At 36.9% G+C, this 16,897-nt stretch overlaps 1 protein-coding gene across 1 annotated transcript in view; it reads left to right on the plus strand.

The window, feature by feature from the left end:
• Nucleotides 1-16,897, plus strand: part of LOC149083899 (igLON family member 5-like) — a 132,866-nt gene that overhangs the window by 96,096 nt on the left and 19,873 nt on the right. Inside the window, exons 3-5 of the mRNA XM_089234272.1 lie at nt 4,789-4,934; nt 12,388-12,522; nt 15,298-15,441. Coding sequence (XP_089090398.1) covers nt 4,789-4,934; nt 12,388-12,522; nt 15,298-15,441 — 425 coding nt within the window. The remainder of the gene's footprint in view (nt 1-4,788; nt 4,935-12,387; nt 12,523-15,297; nt 15,442-16,897) is intronic.

The following is a 16,897-nucleotide window of genomic DNA, read 5'->3' on the forward strand; positions in this document are numbered from 1 at the left end:
TTTCTAGCGAGCCTTCTGTACGCACTATATGACCAAAGTAGAAATGTAACTTTTGCTTCAAGAGAATATCTGTAAGTTTTGACTTCTTCTGTAACCGATTTATTTGTCGTCTTAGCTGTCCATGGAGTTCAGAGCATCTTTCTCCAGCACCAAAGTTCAAAGGAATCAATTATTTTTCTATCTGTTTTGCGCAGTGTCCAGCTCTCACATCCATAGATTGTGACAAGAAAGACCAATGCATTTACAGTCCTAATTTTTGTTTTCATTGAGACATCTTTGTACTTCGTTATTATATCAAGCTTTCTCATGGCTTTTTTGCCCAGTCCACGGGTGTTTCCAAGTCCTCTTCAGATTCTGCCATCAGAGTTGTGTCATCAGCATACCTGAGGTTGTTGATCACTTTACCAAATGATGAGAGTTGATGATGATTATCACGTGAGCCAAAAAAGTGTAAGCCACCACTGGTCTATGATGAGAGTTAGACATCCGTTCCAGTCTATAACAACCATTCAATGCAAAGTGGCACCAGCCAAGCCGGAAAATAAAAAAATCAGACCCGTTATAACCTGATCACGGGGTATATGGTCACAACAACTGTATGTATAACGAATTATACGATATCTAACGCTTAACGAATGTATATTGTATACTACGAAAGAGCCCCCCCCCCCAATTCCCCTCCTTATCTTTCAGAATTTTCTCCGGCATAACCGCACCATCCGGGCAATGAGATAAAATCACGTGAGTGACCGAGCCTAGCTGTGCCCGGTCTGTTCCGTTCTGTTATAACTTGATCTGAACGACTGTACATAAATAATGGTTTGCTTCGTTAAAGGCCCCGTTCAAGACAAATGAGGTATAATTAGACCGGCACCTACAATTTATTTTCGATTCCAAGCGGTTTCGAAGTTTTGTCATTTTTATACTCGCCGCCAAGACATTGATGAGCCAACCCCCCACCCCGATGTGGGGGGGGGACTCCTTACGGTAGCAATCGTTTTCTGTGGTTATCTTGTCGCCGTTTCTGTCGTACACCTGTGTCAGGAAAGTTTCTGACCAGGACGGATCAGGTATCGAACTCGCGACACCTCTAAAAACATTCTTTTATAGTTTGGGCGAGTATCTTATCGACCTGGGGCTCCGCGTCCGCCCCCTCAAGTCAAAGACCCGGAAGTACTAGACTTCTAGTTAGGAACGAAATCATCTAATTCAATAATGCAATAATGCAACTTGGTGCCTTTTCGAACAATACGCCTCCTGGTGATGGCAACTACTATGCGTGAAACCATATGCACCCCCACAAACATTAAAAAAAAACATAAGAAACAATAAGTTCTTTTTTCGAACAGTGAATTTTCAACAATTCATATTTCAAGAGATACACATTCCGTATCATCATCGGTGTGCGAGAAATGCATAATACGCGTATATCGAAATAGAAACTGCGCTATATGTTGGAGGTAATAGTTATTTGAAGAAAGCAATTTAAATTCTTTGATCAGTAAAGGGGAAAAAAATACAACGTTGTCAAAGTTTTGATGCGGATGAAGCCTTCTTAGTATTCTAGAGATCAGTTTTAGGAAACGTATATACATCAGAGGGAGAAGCATCCAGAAATTCCCTATTCTGTTTTGAAACTTTTTCGTCCATTTGCATAAAGAGAGTGTTCCCAATTCTTGTCTCATCTCTTACCGCTATCTTACTCTGTCTGAGCTTTAAACGACGTCGTCTATCTTCAGTGAAAATACGATACATAAAACGAAGGGGGGGGGGGGGAGAGGAAAGTGAAAAACAAAACAACTGAGAGACTTACAAACTACTGAATACTATATGAACTGTGGAATGGCAAATACATCGAGAATACTAATACGAAATCCACATCCAAAAGGGAAGGGTAAACACTACCACCGATTTGAAACAAGAAAAAGAGCAAACAAAAGAACAAAAATTGCTGAGCATTAGGCCTAGCGATAGAGTCAGTATAAAGCAAGAAATACCTATTCTTATAAATATAGGCGGTGATAAAAAATGCACCTTTCTTTCCGACTATTCGATACGTATATTTAAGAGAAATGCAATTTTATGTACACTCTAGCGTGTTTTGCCCCGAATAGAAATCAATATGATTTTTTTTTGGTTGATGGCTATGAATCGATAAAATACTGCGTATACCAAATACCAAATGCACAATATGAATGGAACTTGCCGCTTGATAGTAAGGTAGAGAAGTTATTTAGGAAAAATCGAAGATTTTTCATACGAAATTGTTTCTTTTGGCAAAATGGCTTTTGACACGTGTAGGTATTATAGCCTGTATGGAAAGAGCTGAAATGATTAATTTAACCTGTTAAAAATCGCCTGGAAAGACACGCGTTGAGTCTATCAGACCTCATGTTCAGTTTAGTGATATTATTAAAATACAGGGTAATCGATTCATTCAAAATGCATCTACTTAAACGTGTGCAGAAATTTTTTACTTAAGCTGCTCCGTCACAATTTCAACAGCGAGTCAGCGTCATGGTCGCTGAGAGATCACTTCATCACTTACTTCGGCATTGCCTTCGATTATTTCTTCATCTTCACCACTTTTGGCAACTGAAATGGTATCTAACCGCCGCCGCATTTAGTAGGTTGGGGGTCATCACTTAGTCAACCACCAGGGTTCGGTGTAACACTCCCGTAATCATTAAACGTTCTGTGTAACATAATGTTAAAGGATTCGACGTGACAATCTTGTAATATTAAAAGGTTCCATGGAACAGTCTCGTTAGGGGTAGCTTAAGTGAAGGTGCAAGGAGTTCGGGGCACCCGGGCGCCAGTTTGTAAGGGGTGGCAGCTAAAGCTTTAGTTGGGGCAAATTTTTTAAAAATTTCTAATAGTTAAAACTCACATGGCATAAAACTTTTGAGCCATACTTTGACGATAAAGATGTTGAAAAAACAAGAGGGAACAGGCAGGGCCTGGGACCGTAATACCACAAACAAGAATGTACTCTGTCACAAGGGAGGAAGTATACATTTTGATGCTCTTATGACCTCCACAAGGGTGGGGCCGACAAGCAGGGCCGCAACTGGGGTGGATGCCAGGCGGGTCTGGTGCTCCGTCTGGACCAGAGAGGAGTGATAATTTCACTCTTTATCCTCTCTTTTAACATTACAAGGGGACATCAAAATGCTTGCTTTACCCGGCTGACCAAGCATCCAGTTGTTGCCCTAGTGCCTGGGGCGATTCTAATTTTTCTTTTCCTACGCTATAAACTTCACTATAGAGAGCCCGACAAAGGTCCTAGCCTTGGGACTCTGCTGCAGGTTTTTGTGGTGTATGGTAATGATAGCTCATTAATAAAAGCTGTGATGCGGATCAAGCTGTCCGACGTAATTTAAAACGGTAAAATAACTCTGTAACAAAATGCAAGACAGTTTCTTTAAAAGTGGGACGTATAGTCACAAAGGTTTTGTCCGGTGGACAGAGATGTGCGGCTTTGTATTAAAAAAAAAATCATGTTTCTCCCGGGTGACCTAGGCTAAAACTCTGCCGGCCTCCCGAAAGAGTCATCTTTAAGGGCGGATTATAAGGTTTTGAACACGAGTGATAGCTAAGCTTGATCCGCCCCTGAGCATAGGCGGTGATAGACTTGGAAGTCTGGGGGGCATGGTCATTATTGCTAGGGGGGGGGGCACGATGATGATGATGATGTCAGTCAATTCATATATGCATATATACATTAGATCAGTCGACTTCACCTTTGACACTTGCCCCCCTACGCCCCCCCCCCACCGTATTTCCGCCCATGCCCTTGAGTCTCGTAATGTAAAAGGGCTCCATGTAACAGCCTCGTAATCATTGAAAGTTCTGTGAAAATGTATCATCGAAGGTTCCGTCCGTCAAACAATACCATAATCTTAAAGCATTCCGTGTAACAGTTTCGTAATCATCGAGGTTTCCTCGAACGGTCTCATAACTATCAAGGGTTCCGCGTGAACTAAAGCGTTTGAAACATTTATGGTTGTGTGTGCGTCTCTCAGCCGGTAAACCGTATTTTATGTACGACAGATATCATTTATCAACTGTAGAAAATCTATTGCGAACATTAATTTCGTATTTTTATCTTCATAGATGCTGTAACTATTACTACACAAGTTTTTCCTGAAGATATTCATTCAGCAAAAACCAATTCACTCCAATGTATTCGTTTATCTCTATATTATTCTACCAATATTTTATGTGCGCTGATACGCCTTAATACACTTTATAATCACTTATTTAACCCTTTATTTGACCGCGATGCTTTTAAGCAACACACATGAGCAATTCTTATATTTCTCAAATAAAGGCATTTTGTGTTTTGAGCTCATTTTGGCATTGATGCTTCTAAGAAATTCCTAAACATTCGATTTTTACTAGTGAGCTGTCCATGAAGTTTCCATAAGTGTCATCAGAATGGTTCAATGTCTACTATTTCTTGACAAGAAAAGCAAGAACGATTTTTGACCCTTGCATTTTGGAGAGAAATGACTCCCATGTATGGAGGAGAGATATTTCTGTGCATTTTTCAACAATTGACACACAATAAATGACATTCAAATGTACTTAAATTATGTAAATATAGCATGTTTCCCCCCTAAAGTGCAACATCCCGTATTTATTTAGGTAATAGCAATAGTATTTTGTGTAATACAACTGTAGTATTCAGGGCACCTCATTTGCTTATCATACTCAATCAAAATGTTTTTCCTTTGGATATTTTAAAGATTGGCAATTAAAGAGTTAATAATTTTCTACATGCAGGGTACACGTCGCTCCAGCACCAAACAACCCACTCGGTCTACAGCTGGTCGTCGAAGAGACCAGGTTCAAGGACCAGGGCATCTACACTTGCTCAGCCATCGTAGACAGAGCTGAAGTCCGGACGAGGTTCTCCCTAAGCGTCTATCGTAAGTATCCGACATTAAATTCATCTGCAATTTATTGGACTTTAGCGGAATCCCCGGAATTGGAGGGAGAGAGAGAGAGAATGAAGCCCTTTCTCTGTGTTCCATGCCATATTGCTACCAACATTTAGTACGAACAGTGGAGTAATATGTGGTAGCGGTGGAAATAATTAAGCATCTCGCATCGATTGAGCGAGCAATTTCACGGCTGCATACAATTTATCAATACCAATTGGAACGGGAGGAGTAAAGTTCCGTGACCCAATGCACAAACTTGTCTGTCGTTGTATAGGAAACAGTATAGCTATGTGCTATCGTCCTTTCAAGTCTTTACCAGAAAACAGATGTGCTTTCATTGTACTGGAGGGCTGCTCGTTCGAAACTCACTCCTAAATTATAAATTATCTTCCGAGTCTGTCCGACCGATGTCTGGATTCGCGCGATATAGTATAAACCCGAAAATTCGCGCAAAATTATAGCGTCTCGTATATTCTAGATGAGAGCCCGTATATTAACTCTCATCCCGCTGGAATTATCTGGATATTAAATTCAAGATGAAAATTTTCAACTAAAATTTTACTCTTTTTTTTTTTAATCAGTTATCAACTAATGAGTATAATTAGCGAGAATAATCGTGTTTTTGACGTTGGCGATATGACAGTAAACGTATTAATTGGACAATTCAGACATGAAATTCGAGGCAATCGTTTTCATTATAGGTTGCTAATGAATGAGGGGCTTATTTTCGAAAGAGAACATTTCCTATTTTCTTCGCAATTCATTTGTCAACGGTTTCTAAATCTTTGGGATGAGCTCTTTCGGGTTATGCAAGAAAGTTTATTCCAATGGGAAGGTTATTGGGGAAAATTACAACGTGTGCGACAACAAAAAATATAAATGATAGTACAGAAATCCACGTAGAATTACACACTCACTACCAATCTCAAACTATACCAGAATGTTATTGTGAAGAAATAGGTAGAGTGTTTAATTATGAATACTTAGGAATAGTTATACAAGATAACGAGGAAGAATAACGACATTAGAATGGCGAGTTATTTATTTACACACACACACACATTGAAAAAAATATGAATGGAACGAGAATTAAAAATGAATGGAACGAGAATTAAAAATGAAGGGAATGAGAGAATTAAAAATGTATGGAATGAGAATCAAAAATGTATGGAATGAGAATCAAAAATGAATGGAATGAGAATCAAAAATGAATGGAATGAGAATCAAAAATGTATGGAATGAGAATCAAAAATGTATGGAATGAGAATCAAAAATGAATAGACCGAGAATTAGAAATGAATGGAAAGAGAATCAGAAATAAATGGAACGAGAATCAAAAATAAATGGAACGAGAATCAAAAATGAATGGAATGAGAATCAAAAATGAATGGAATGAGAATCAAAAATGAATGGAATGAGAATCAAAAATGAATAGACCGATAATAAGAAATGAATGGAATGAGAATCAAAAATGAATAGACCGAGAATTAGAAATGAATGGAATGAAAATTAAAGAAAATTAAGAACTAAAAATGAACGAAATAGAAATTAAAAGTGCAGAATAATGGATGGATTTTATGTATGAAAAGAAATTCAAAAACGTATGTAAAATATTTGTTTTTAAAGTAAAATTCTTAAAATGCATTAAAAAAAAGCTCGAATGAATCATGTGATATTTAATGCAAAGAACTCAAGTTTAGAAGATAATTTAAATAATCGAAATGAAAATTCACTGAAGATATTGGAATTTTCCCAGCAGAGAAAAGAGAAGACACTCATAGAAACCAATCTTCATTTAATATCGAATACCCATTGCCACCGCAAAAGGTTGTAAATTTATTCATTGCGGAACTTGTTGCCGCCAGCGCCAATCTGTTCACGTGTCGGAAATGAATATTGAATCGATGTTCATAAATGGGCTTGACTTCTCTCGTAATTGATGAACTTGGATTCCCCATGGACGATTCCATTTAGAACAACCGATTACCGAAGGTCTTTGCTTTGCCATTGCCTTCAAAATCAGAGCTCAATTCAAAATTAAAATATACACTATGTTTCCAAAGCTCTGTATCCTTTTTGGAGTTTAGGCACATTTCGAATTCCTAGAGAAATATTGAAAAAATCGTTTTGAAATTTCGGTCACGTGAACCCTATGTTTCTGCTCACAATTTCCAGTGAAAATTTAGTCACGAGACCGACAAAAAAAAACTAAATTTTAAAAAAAATGTTTTTTAACACAGCTGCAAATGATGTGTAAATTTTACGAAGTATTGAAATAAGTTTGCACAACACTTGTGTGCATTTTCGTGAGAATAACACCACGTATATTCACGAAGATGTAAATGTTTTCTATAAAAATTTCAATTTTCAAAACATTTTTTTTTTTTTGCTTATAACATGAGGAGTTTCCAATCAGTTTTTATGAAATTCACAAAAAAAATCTAGCATCTTCTTTCACTTTTAAAGGGATAAACAAGCCTGCAACGTTTCTAAGAAAGTAAACAAGTTTCCCACATTTCTAGGAGAGTAAACAAGTTTCCCACGCATTTTTTAGCGATAAGCCTCCTACTCCTTTATCTGGACAAGTTTCATTCACATGTATGAGAGTAAACAATGTACTCAAGAACATTTCTAGGCAATAAATCTTTCTAACCATTCCTAGGGATTCGTGTGATTCTTTCGCATTTCTAAGACTGCGAACACTTTCTACGCATTTCTAAGACTGCGAACACTTTCTACGCATTTCTAAGACTGCGAACACTTTCTATGCATTTCTAAGACTGCGAACACTTTCTACGCATTTCTAAGACTGCGAACACTTTCTATGCATTTCTAAGACTGCGAACACTTTCTATGCATTTCTAAGACTGCGAACACTTTCTACGCATCTCTAAGGTACTCATCACATACCTGTTACATGGCTCTAAAAGGTACACATCACACCTGTTAGACTGTTCTAAAAGAGACGCATCACACACCTGTTACAAATTTCTAGAAGATGCGTATTTCTCCAGCGAATTTTTAGAGGTGCGCAAAGAATCCATCTCATTGTCAAGACATAACTGAAACATTGAGAACCACGAGGATGGGGTCCGACAACACGAAGCCAATTTTTGTTTTGTCCTTGCTCACGTATTTCTCATTTCCTCTAGCTTTACGGAGAGAAAGCCATGCATCACCAAGAAAATTTCCGGGACGAACTTTTTTTTCCTAAAAATGAAAGTACGAAGTAGTTTCTTTCTTTCCTTAGAAATGAAAAGTTCGTGTCTTTGTTCAAAATGGAAATAAAAAGGAAAAGAGTTGACTTTCTTCTCATTTCAAGAAAGTTGAATAAGAAAACAAGTAAAGCAAAAGAAAAAGAACCTTTAAGAAAACGCAACCGAACTTTGTACATCAATTTTAAACGGGAAAAGGTTGAAGAGAAGGAGTGAGAGAGACATGGACAAAAACACCCACACACACATACAATGATATATGTTTTTGGCTTTTCAAACCAAAAAGAAACGCAAGGAGCAACTTAAGCCTAAACTGTGATAGATGCCCACGAGGGAGAATCATCCTTATGCCCGCTCTTTATCAATCTCTAGTCTCTAGATATTCCATGAGCTTAGGATAGCTTCAAACTTTTAGAAGAAAATAAGATAAGCACTACTCGAGTAGCGAAAATGGCAGTGTTGTGTCCGCTGTAGTCGTTCTTCCTAGTTTTGAGAATTTGCAGCAAAGTTCCAACTTTGTATTAATTGGGAATTATTACTTGAGAACTCTTTTTTGAATGAAGTCGAATCGAGAGGAAGTTTTTCCCTAGTTTTTTAAGAATTTTAAAGTATGCGACTACGTTTAAAACGTCATTTTGGAAGGAAATGTAAATTATTTTCTTCGTTTTTTGTGAAAATGATTATAACAGTTTAGAATTAGAAGTTTGCTTTGAATTTATAAAGTCAAGAATTTTCACTTGAATAGTCAAATAATGTAGTTACTACGTCGTCCCGAAAGTTTTTGACAATTTTTTCGTAAATATACTGTGTCTAAGTAAAGAGAAAGAAAGACGAACCTGCGCTTCTCCATCCTTACAGGGTGCCCATTAATTCGTAAATAGTTTAAAAATTCACAAAAATCAAAGGAATTGGATTTGAATGCGGTTTGGGAAAAAGTTACTCTCACGATGGTTTCGGTACAGAAAAAACAAATTCAAATTTTCGTCGATAGAAAGCGCTGCACGAAAGAGAATCACTGAAAATATGCAAATAAGTCCTACAAAAATGCAAGGATTACGATTAAAACAGCTCATTTCTAAATTTTCCTGTTACTGGGGCTTAACTAAGGTTTTCCATTGTTATGTTGACACTGGTGGATAAAGTCCAATTCGTGAAGTTGTTCTTCCTCAGCTACGAATCACCTGCTGAAACTTTACGAACGTTTCAAACACAAAAGTGTTTGAAGAAAGGTCCAGGTCCGATCACTCCTTCCGGACTGTTATTATTTTTTTTTTTGTTTTTCTTTGACAAAAATTTGAAGTAATTTTTTTTCCGTGCGAAAACAAGATCCCCCTTCGTGAAAATAGATTTTCCTGGGATGCCATTTACGTGTTTATGGGATACCCTGTGCGTTTTTTTCCTTAAAATTTGAAGCATTTATGCCGCGGATTTAAAAAAATTCCGTTGGTGTGGAATTTAGCTGATATAGAGGCAAAAAACAGTTATGAACATTGATTAAGGCATCATCAATTTAACGGATGATTTTTCCATATTCTAAAAGCAAGCGCAACAAAAGAAAAATTAAGCATTGTTTGGTCAGTATGGTGCGTGCGATGAAATATTCAAGGCCATCTTATGGAATTTTTGGGCTGTCTAACAAAAATTAGGTCCTTTTTTTTGTTTTCTTCTAGAAGCGTGCCATACACGCAATATCGATCCACACAGTTTCCCACAAGTTTCATGAGATATTTGTCAACTGTACTTCAGAAAAGTTCAGAAGCACACTAAATTTCGAGTGATTAATTGTTCGATTGTCGCCTTCATGACATCATTATACGCTGCAACAGGTCATCCAGTCCAACCTTCATCTCTCTGAGTCAAATTCTTAAAACAAAAATTTATTTTAATTGAACTTTATTTAACTTAAAGCTTTGCTAAAACATTGAACTGCTCATCTAACCCCATCTCTCCGTAGACTTCATATGATTTCCTAAAAGTTGGAGAAACATTTTTCTATATAAGTATTTTCGATTATAACCCTAAACGCCTAAAACTCGACCTTTGGGGAACTATATTGAACAACCCTCTTAAAAGTTTCAAAATATATTCATCACAATATAAATCACACTGGACAATTCAATAGACTTCTGTGTATCGTATTACCGCAATTTAATATATTTGAATTTCTAAGAAGCACCTGAAACCATGCACCTAGCATCAACCAATGAGGAGCCATGAAAAATAGAGGACGAGGGGGACTGTGTAAGAGTTTAGATTTTTTTTATTTTGTGGCACTGTATTTTCACTCTCAAAACTGGTACAGGGTAATTTCTTGAACGCCATTTGAGCATTTTTTGAATTAATCATACCTCTACGAAGGACGGTTAAAGATTAGCACTGCATTAGCACTTGAAGGACACACTGAATAAAGGGTGGTTATTATCGACCGCCCAATAATTACACACGTGACTCCATGTAAAATACAAATACAAAAACGTGTTTGCCGTTGTAGGATTGGACGAATATTATGCAAGTTATAACGTTTTAAAATTTTGTGACGGGTCATTTTTGTAACGTTCAGTTACGCGCCAAACACCAAACGAAAAAACAATTCGTACCCTATGCAGCGGGTTGCCACTAATTGAAAATGAACTCTAATATCCAATCCCGTTAGAAGCTAAGTTCAGTTATTTTCTTTCACGATCGGGGGGGGGGGCGATTTTTCCTCTTCGTGTAGAGCAGTGGTTCTCAACCGGGGGTCATATGGCCTCCTGGTGGTACTGGGATACTTCAAGGGGGGCCACGGAAGAAAATTGAGAAAGGGGCCATGACAGGGGGTTTGGAGGGCTGCGGAGAGCTGAGAAGAAAAATTAACGCGTGAAGAAATAAAGCATTTAAAGCTTTTGTATTAGTGACTGGACACTTACAGAATCCAACAAAACTACCCATAAAAGTAGGGCCATTTTAGGGCATGGACCCACACGGGACTCACCGCCTACATTCTGCAGCAATTTCCCTAGGATAGGGGTTTTTCGCAAGGCCCCTCTAGATTAAATTTATAGTATGAAAAAACAAAAAATAATGAAAACCATATCAGGCTCCCCCCGGGCTGCAGTTCTGTCAGTCCCACTCTTGTGAGAGGGTCATGCCCGAGGTCTCGGGTCCATAAGTGACCCCACCTCATGATATTTTGTACCACAGTGCAATTGTATTGTACTTCTGTTATTATATATTGTATATATTGTATTGTTATTTATATATTGTATTATAGTACAATAAGTTTTGAAAATAAGTAGGGAATGTGTAGGCTGTTTATTTCCACCTAAGTGTGGGACTACCAAGGCATCACTTTACCTAGGGGGCCCATGATGTTGAGACGGCCCTGAATAGAACTCGGACTAGCGGGGAGCTCAATGAATTCTAGCCCAGTGGTTCGGAGACCAATCTTATTTGAAAAATTTTCGTTCAGTATAAAATCACTGCAAAAATCCAATACGTATGAAGGATCTTACTTCTAGATGAGGGTCGAAGACTCTGGGTAAGACAGGGAAGCCACGAGAAAAAAAGATATGGTTCAAAGGGGGCCACGGGCAAAAAAAGGTTAGAAACACTGGTGTAGAGCAGTGATTCCCAACATGGGAGTTAACGCCCCCTTGGGGACAATGGAAAGTTCCAAAGGGGCGGTAGAAGCTACGAGTATAACATAGGATCCTATGGGTTAGATTGCGTTGTGGGGGGGGGATTTTTCAGGAATTTTATTCAGATTTTCTATCTGAATTTTTTTTTTTCCTGACTATGAACAGAAATACAATTTTCAAAATAAGAAGAAATATTTTCCCCCCAAATTTTTTTGTCACATGGTACATGAGATTCCCCAAAATTGTAATTATTAATTATTTTGATTAAACAAAGATAATTAATTTACATTTTTCGTAATCTGCATAATTTACGCAAGTTTATAATTTAATAAGTTACATAATTTCGAAAAAAAAATGCCAATTTTTGCATCCGAATGGGTCCCAAAAATTTCTGGACCCTGGGCACGTGCCCTGTTTACCCATGCGAGGAAATAATCTGTAGTTACTGATCGTACTTGTCAATGTTCATCACTCCATAAAATATAAAACTTTTATGTTATATATATATTTACAGTTATATTCGTATTTCATTGCGTATGTGAGAGAATATGGTTTTTTAATGAATTATAATTCATTATTTGTCCTTTTTTTTGATATTACATACAGAATCTATAGGGTTTCTTGGAACTCCGAGGGATCAACATGGTGTCGAAGATAAAGATTTCCTATTAATATGTAAAGTTCGATCTGACCCACCAGCGATTGTAACTTGGTATGTGAACGACACGTTGATTACGAGTGGTGAGTTGCACCATTTATTATATTTGAGTGTATAATTTTGTAAAAATCGTAAAATAATTAAACTTGAACGAATATATCTGCAATGGTCAATGTGATAAATCCTGTTTTGAACCGAAATAACCAGGTATTATGCATAATCACCGAGCATTATAGTAAGTTTGATGAATTTCCATAAATTCGTCGTGTTTACCGCTGATTATGCATAGTACCCTAGCATCGTTGGTAAATTTAATAAGTGCTTGAAAATTATCACTTTTACCGGCGATTATAGATAATAATCGCCCCAGCGTTGCGTCGTTGGTAAGCATGATAAATCGTATTAAATATGGTATTTTTATTCACACACATATGAGAGAGAAAATGTACATTATTTTACAAAATTAATTAATTTTTATCGAAACTCACCAATATCAGCGCTAACGGCAGCTGAAATATACGGTGTATTGTATAAGCATTGTAAAAATGCATTGTTAAATATGAAAAATTGAAAACCGAGATCGATGATTAGAAAAACTGGAATTTGAAAGCATTATATAAGGAGTGAAAGCAATGAATAAAGATTTGGTTTCAATTGATTTCATTTTTTTAATTTTTCAATGTCTCGGGCTCTCATGGGGATAGAGCATCTATTTTGGGTTTTCGAAGCTCAAGATATGCTCTCAGAAACGTTCTGGTCTAAGCCAATGTCAGGGTGTTCATCATGATGAGAGCCCGAGGCACTGGCCTCGATTCATTTCATTTTTGAATTTTTCAATCTTCATATAATGCTTTGACATTCTAGTTTCTCTCATCATCAATCTTGTTTTAAATTTTTCATGTTTAACAATGTATTTTTACAATGTATATATACAACCTCAAACAATAAAGTTCGGTGAATGAAGTCAGAACGGCCGATCTGGCAACACTGGCGAAGCAAAACGCTGCACATGCGTAGCGGCAGGGGTTGACCATCTGCCGCCACCGTTGTTCAGTTGAGCGTCGTTTGTGTTCCGTGAAAGACTTGTTTTACAAAGTGCTTGTTTAGTGCGTTGGTTCTTAGCTGAGAACAGGAAAATCAACAAGGAATTTCTACCTGAGGGAACGACGGTGAATGCTGCAAGGTACATTACAATTTTGACCCATTTCACGAAACGTCTACGCAGGGTACGACCTCAGTACGCACAACAAGGTTCATGGTTTCTTGTTCACGACAATGCTCGCCCGCACACGGCCAATATCGTCAAACAGTTCCTGGCAAAAAAGAGGGGTGGTGCAAATTGAACATCCACCATAATCGCCAGATCTCAATCCTCCAGACTTCTTCCTATTCCCACGACTCAAACTCGCTTTGAAAGGAAAGAGATTTGACGATATTCCTGACATCCAACGAAACGTGAGACGAGGCTTTTGAACTCCACCCCAAAAAAAGACTTCTTGCAAAGTTTCCAGGACATGTATAGCAGATCTCAGCGGTGCATAGTAATGGGAGGTGACTATTTCGAAGGACAGTAAGGTAACTTTCGTTAACATTTCATCTACGTTAATGTTACGGGACTATTCACTGAACTTTATTGTCAGAGGTTGTATAACTTACATTCAAAAAGAAATACTGAATTAAAAAAAAAAATGTGTTGAAACATTTAAAATTGAAACATTTCAATAACCAGAGTATAGCGCCCAAGGCAGCTGTATACACATAACTAGAAATTAAAAAATTAGAAAAAAAAAGAAAAAAATACAAAAATAAATGGAACAATGAGGAGGTCGTTCTCAAGGGGAACCCCTACATTAACCCAAGAATCAAAAATGTTTCTGATGATGGTAAGCCAAAAAAAAGCATAGAATTACCACCACTCCAGTACATGTTTAATCAATATTTATAGCTTTGAATTTGCCCTAGACAGATTGCTATAATCCCTTGGGCAACCACGTGGGTGAATAATGTATACAAGTATTTGCATTTTGTATTTGTGTGTATTGTGTTACTGTGCGTGTTGATGTGTTCTAACCAGAGCCGCCCTTAGGGGTGTGCGACAGGGGCTGGCACCGGGCCCCGCACTCACGGTAAATTATTGGAGGATCCACCAATTCTTAAATTACTTCTTGCATTATTTGTGAACTTTTATGAATATTATGGAATTTTTTTATACCATTAATTCTACTTTTTCATCAATTCTGGAATTTTTTTATACCTTAATTCTGAATTTGTACAAATTCTGGAATTATTTCTTTCATTAATTTTGGAATAATTTCTTTCATTAACTCTGGAATTTATTTTTTTCATTAATTCTGCAATTATTTCTTCCACTAATTCTGAATTTCAAATCGATTCTCTAATTATTTCTTTCCATAGTTCGTAATTTTTATATTAACTCTGAAATCATTCCTTTGATTAATTCCAGGAATCAATTATTTCATTAATTCTGAAATTTCATTAGTGCTGGAATTATATCTTTCAATTATTTCTAATTCTAAAATTCTGAAATTTTCATTAATGAGCGAAACATTTCCCGAAACTAGTTTAAAATCACCTTCAATGCTGAATTTTAATTAATCTTTGTTGTAGTTCACATTTGATTATGCGTTTGAAAATTTCTTGCATGGATATTTCTCAGCATAAAATATATAAAATCGGGGCAAAAGGTGTCCTACATTTTTGGCGCCCCGAAATTGTTGAGCGCCCGCCTCCCCGCGTCCGGTAACGACGGGCCTGGTTCTAACATGCATTTGCGTAAATACATTTCAAATAAAACTTCGTCCATTATGCATAATACCAATTTTTTTTCCCACCAACAGGACACAGACGGACGATAACGGACGACGGCCTCTTCATACGCCACCTCCAGAGAAGCGACTCCGGGAACTACACATGCCGGGCATTCGTGGTCACTCAACACAGCTCCCAGATGAAGGACATACACATACGATTCGACGTCCACTGTACGGTCCCGAATCGATAGTTCTATAATCTTTATCACACAAAAAATTCTTATTATTTTTCAATCTCAATTCTCTTTCGGCTAGAAAAGATATTCTCGAAGGAAAATATAGCCGGCAAGAAAAATTGTAAGATATTATGCATTATATAAGGCCCATTTTCTTATTTTATTTTGGTTGCTCCTGCCGCTGACGTGTTACCAGTCCCCTCCCATACTTAAAGGTACCGTAAACTTCTTGGAAGGAATGTGAGGAATGGCGCACATAATCTATGAAGCCATCCAAGTAGTAAGGGAAGGCTATTACTGAAATTTATTTACCGAGCTTATCAAAAATGCTAAAGGAAGGAGAAATAGTCTCTCTTTTCACCGCGTCTTTTTCCTTATATTTCTTTCAGATACGAATGTGGTCCCCGGATCATTTTTTTTTTCCACTATTATTATTTCTTGATATGATAGGAATATGAATCTTTCTTGAACGGTTACGAGTAACTTCGAGAAAATATTTGCTTCATAAAAAGCATGGGTACAGTAAATAATTTATGTATCAATGGCAGTAGAGATTTTTCCCCATTTCCTCTCTATTTTTTTTTTTCACTTATTTTAGCATGTTTGATACTTCTTTTAGCGTATCTACTGGGTTACTAAAAATGTATTTCTTTCGAGGTAATATTTATGTGAGCGCTTTTGCTGATTTACCGGAATTTAAAATTTTCTCATGGCTCTTAACTAAAGCAGAATATTATTAATTTGCTACTTTCATGAGAGAGTAATGAATAATTATTTATTATAAAGAAAAAGATTGAAAAATGATATTATAAAGTCCGGGAAAAAGAGACAATTATATTTTCAGTAATCTCTTTGCACAGAGTCAACGTGGCCATTACAACATAAGCAATCCGTTCCCTAAACACGAGGCCAATAACAATCACTCAGTTTGGTGGGGGAAATAAAACCCTCTAGATGATCTTCGAGGAAAACAAACCCTAACAATTGTCAGTTGGTTACTGATCGACACTCTTAGACTCTGCAAAGTCTTTATGCTGGTATTTCTACCTCGCAAATTAGATATATCTTATAAACAAATAAATCTCATCATACATGCATGCATAATACACTTATGTCAAAATAATAATAATCTATTATAAATTTACATTATGATACTGTATTTCTTTACAGTGATTTGCAATATTTCAAATAAAAACCTAATGCTCTAGTATCGTAATCCTAAGTCGACATTGCAGCTTTTACAACCCATCATTATGCATGCAATTTTGATATACAATTTTTGCAGAAATCAATGTTGCTAGGCAAAATTCGGAATAACATGAAAGTAAATATAACCAATTTAAATCAAATGGTATTTACAGATTCAAATTCGTGCAGTGTTTTATGTTTATACCTATACACATGTATTTTTTTCTCTGTTTCTTTTCCACCTTGCTATAACACTCTGGGGG

This window comes from Pholcus phalangioides, unplaced genomic scaffold (genome assembly GCF_987345545.1).
Source record: "Pholcus phalangioides strain wild (caught in Gottingen) unplaced genomic scaffold, Ppha-v1.0 ptg000008l_1, whole genome shotgun sequence".
NCBI lineage: Eukaryota > Metazoa > Arthropoda > Arachnida > Araneae > Pholcidae > Pholcus > Pholcus phalangioides.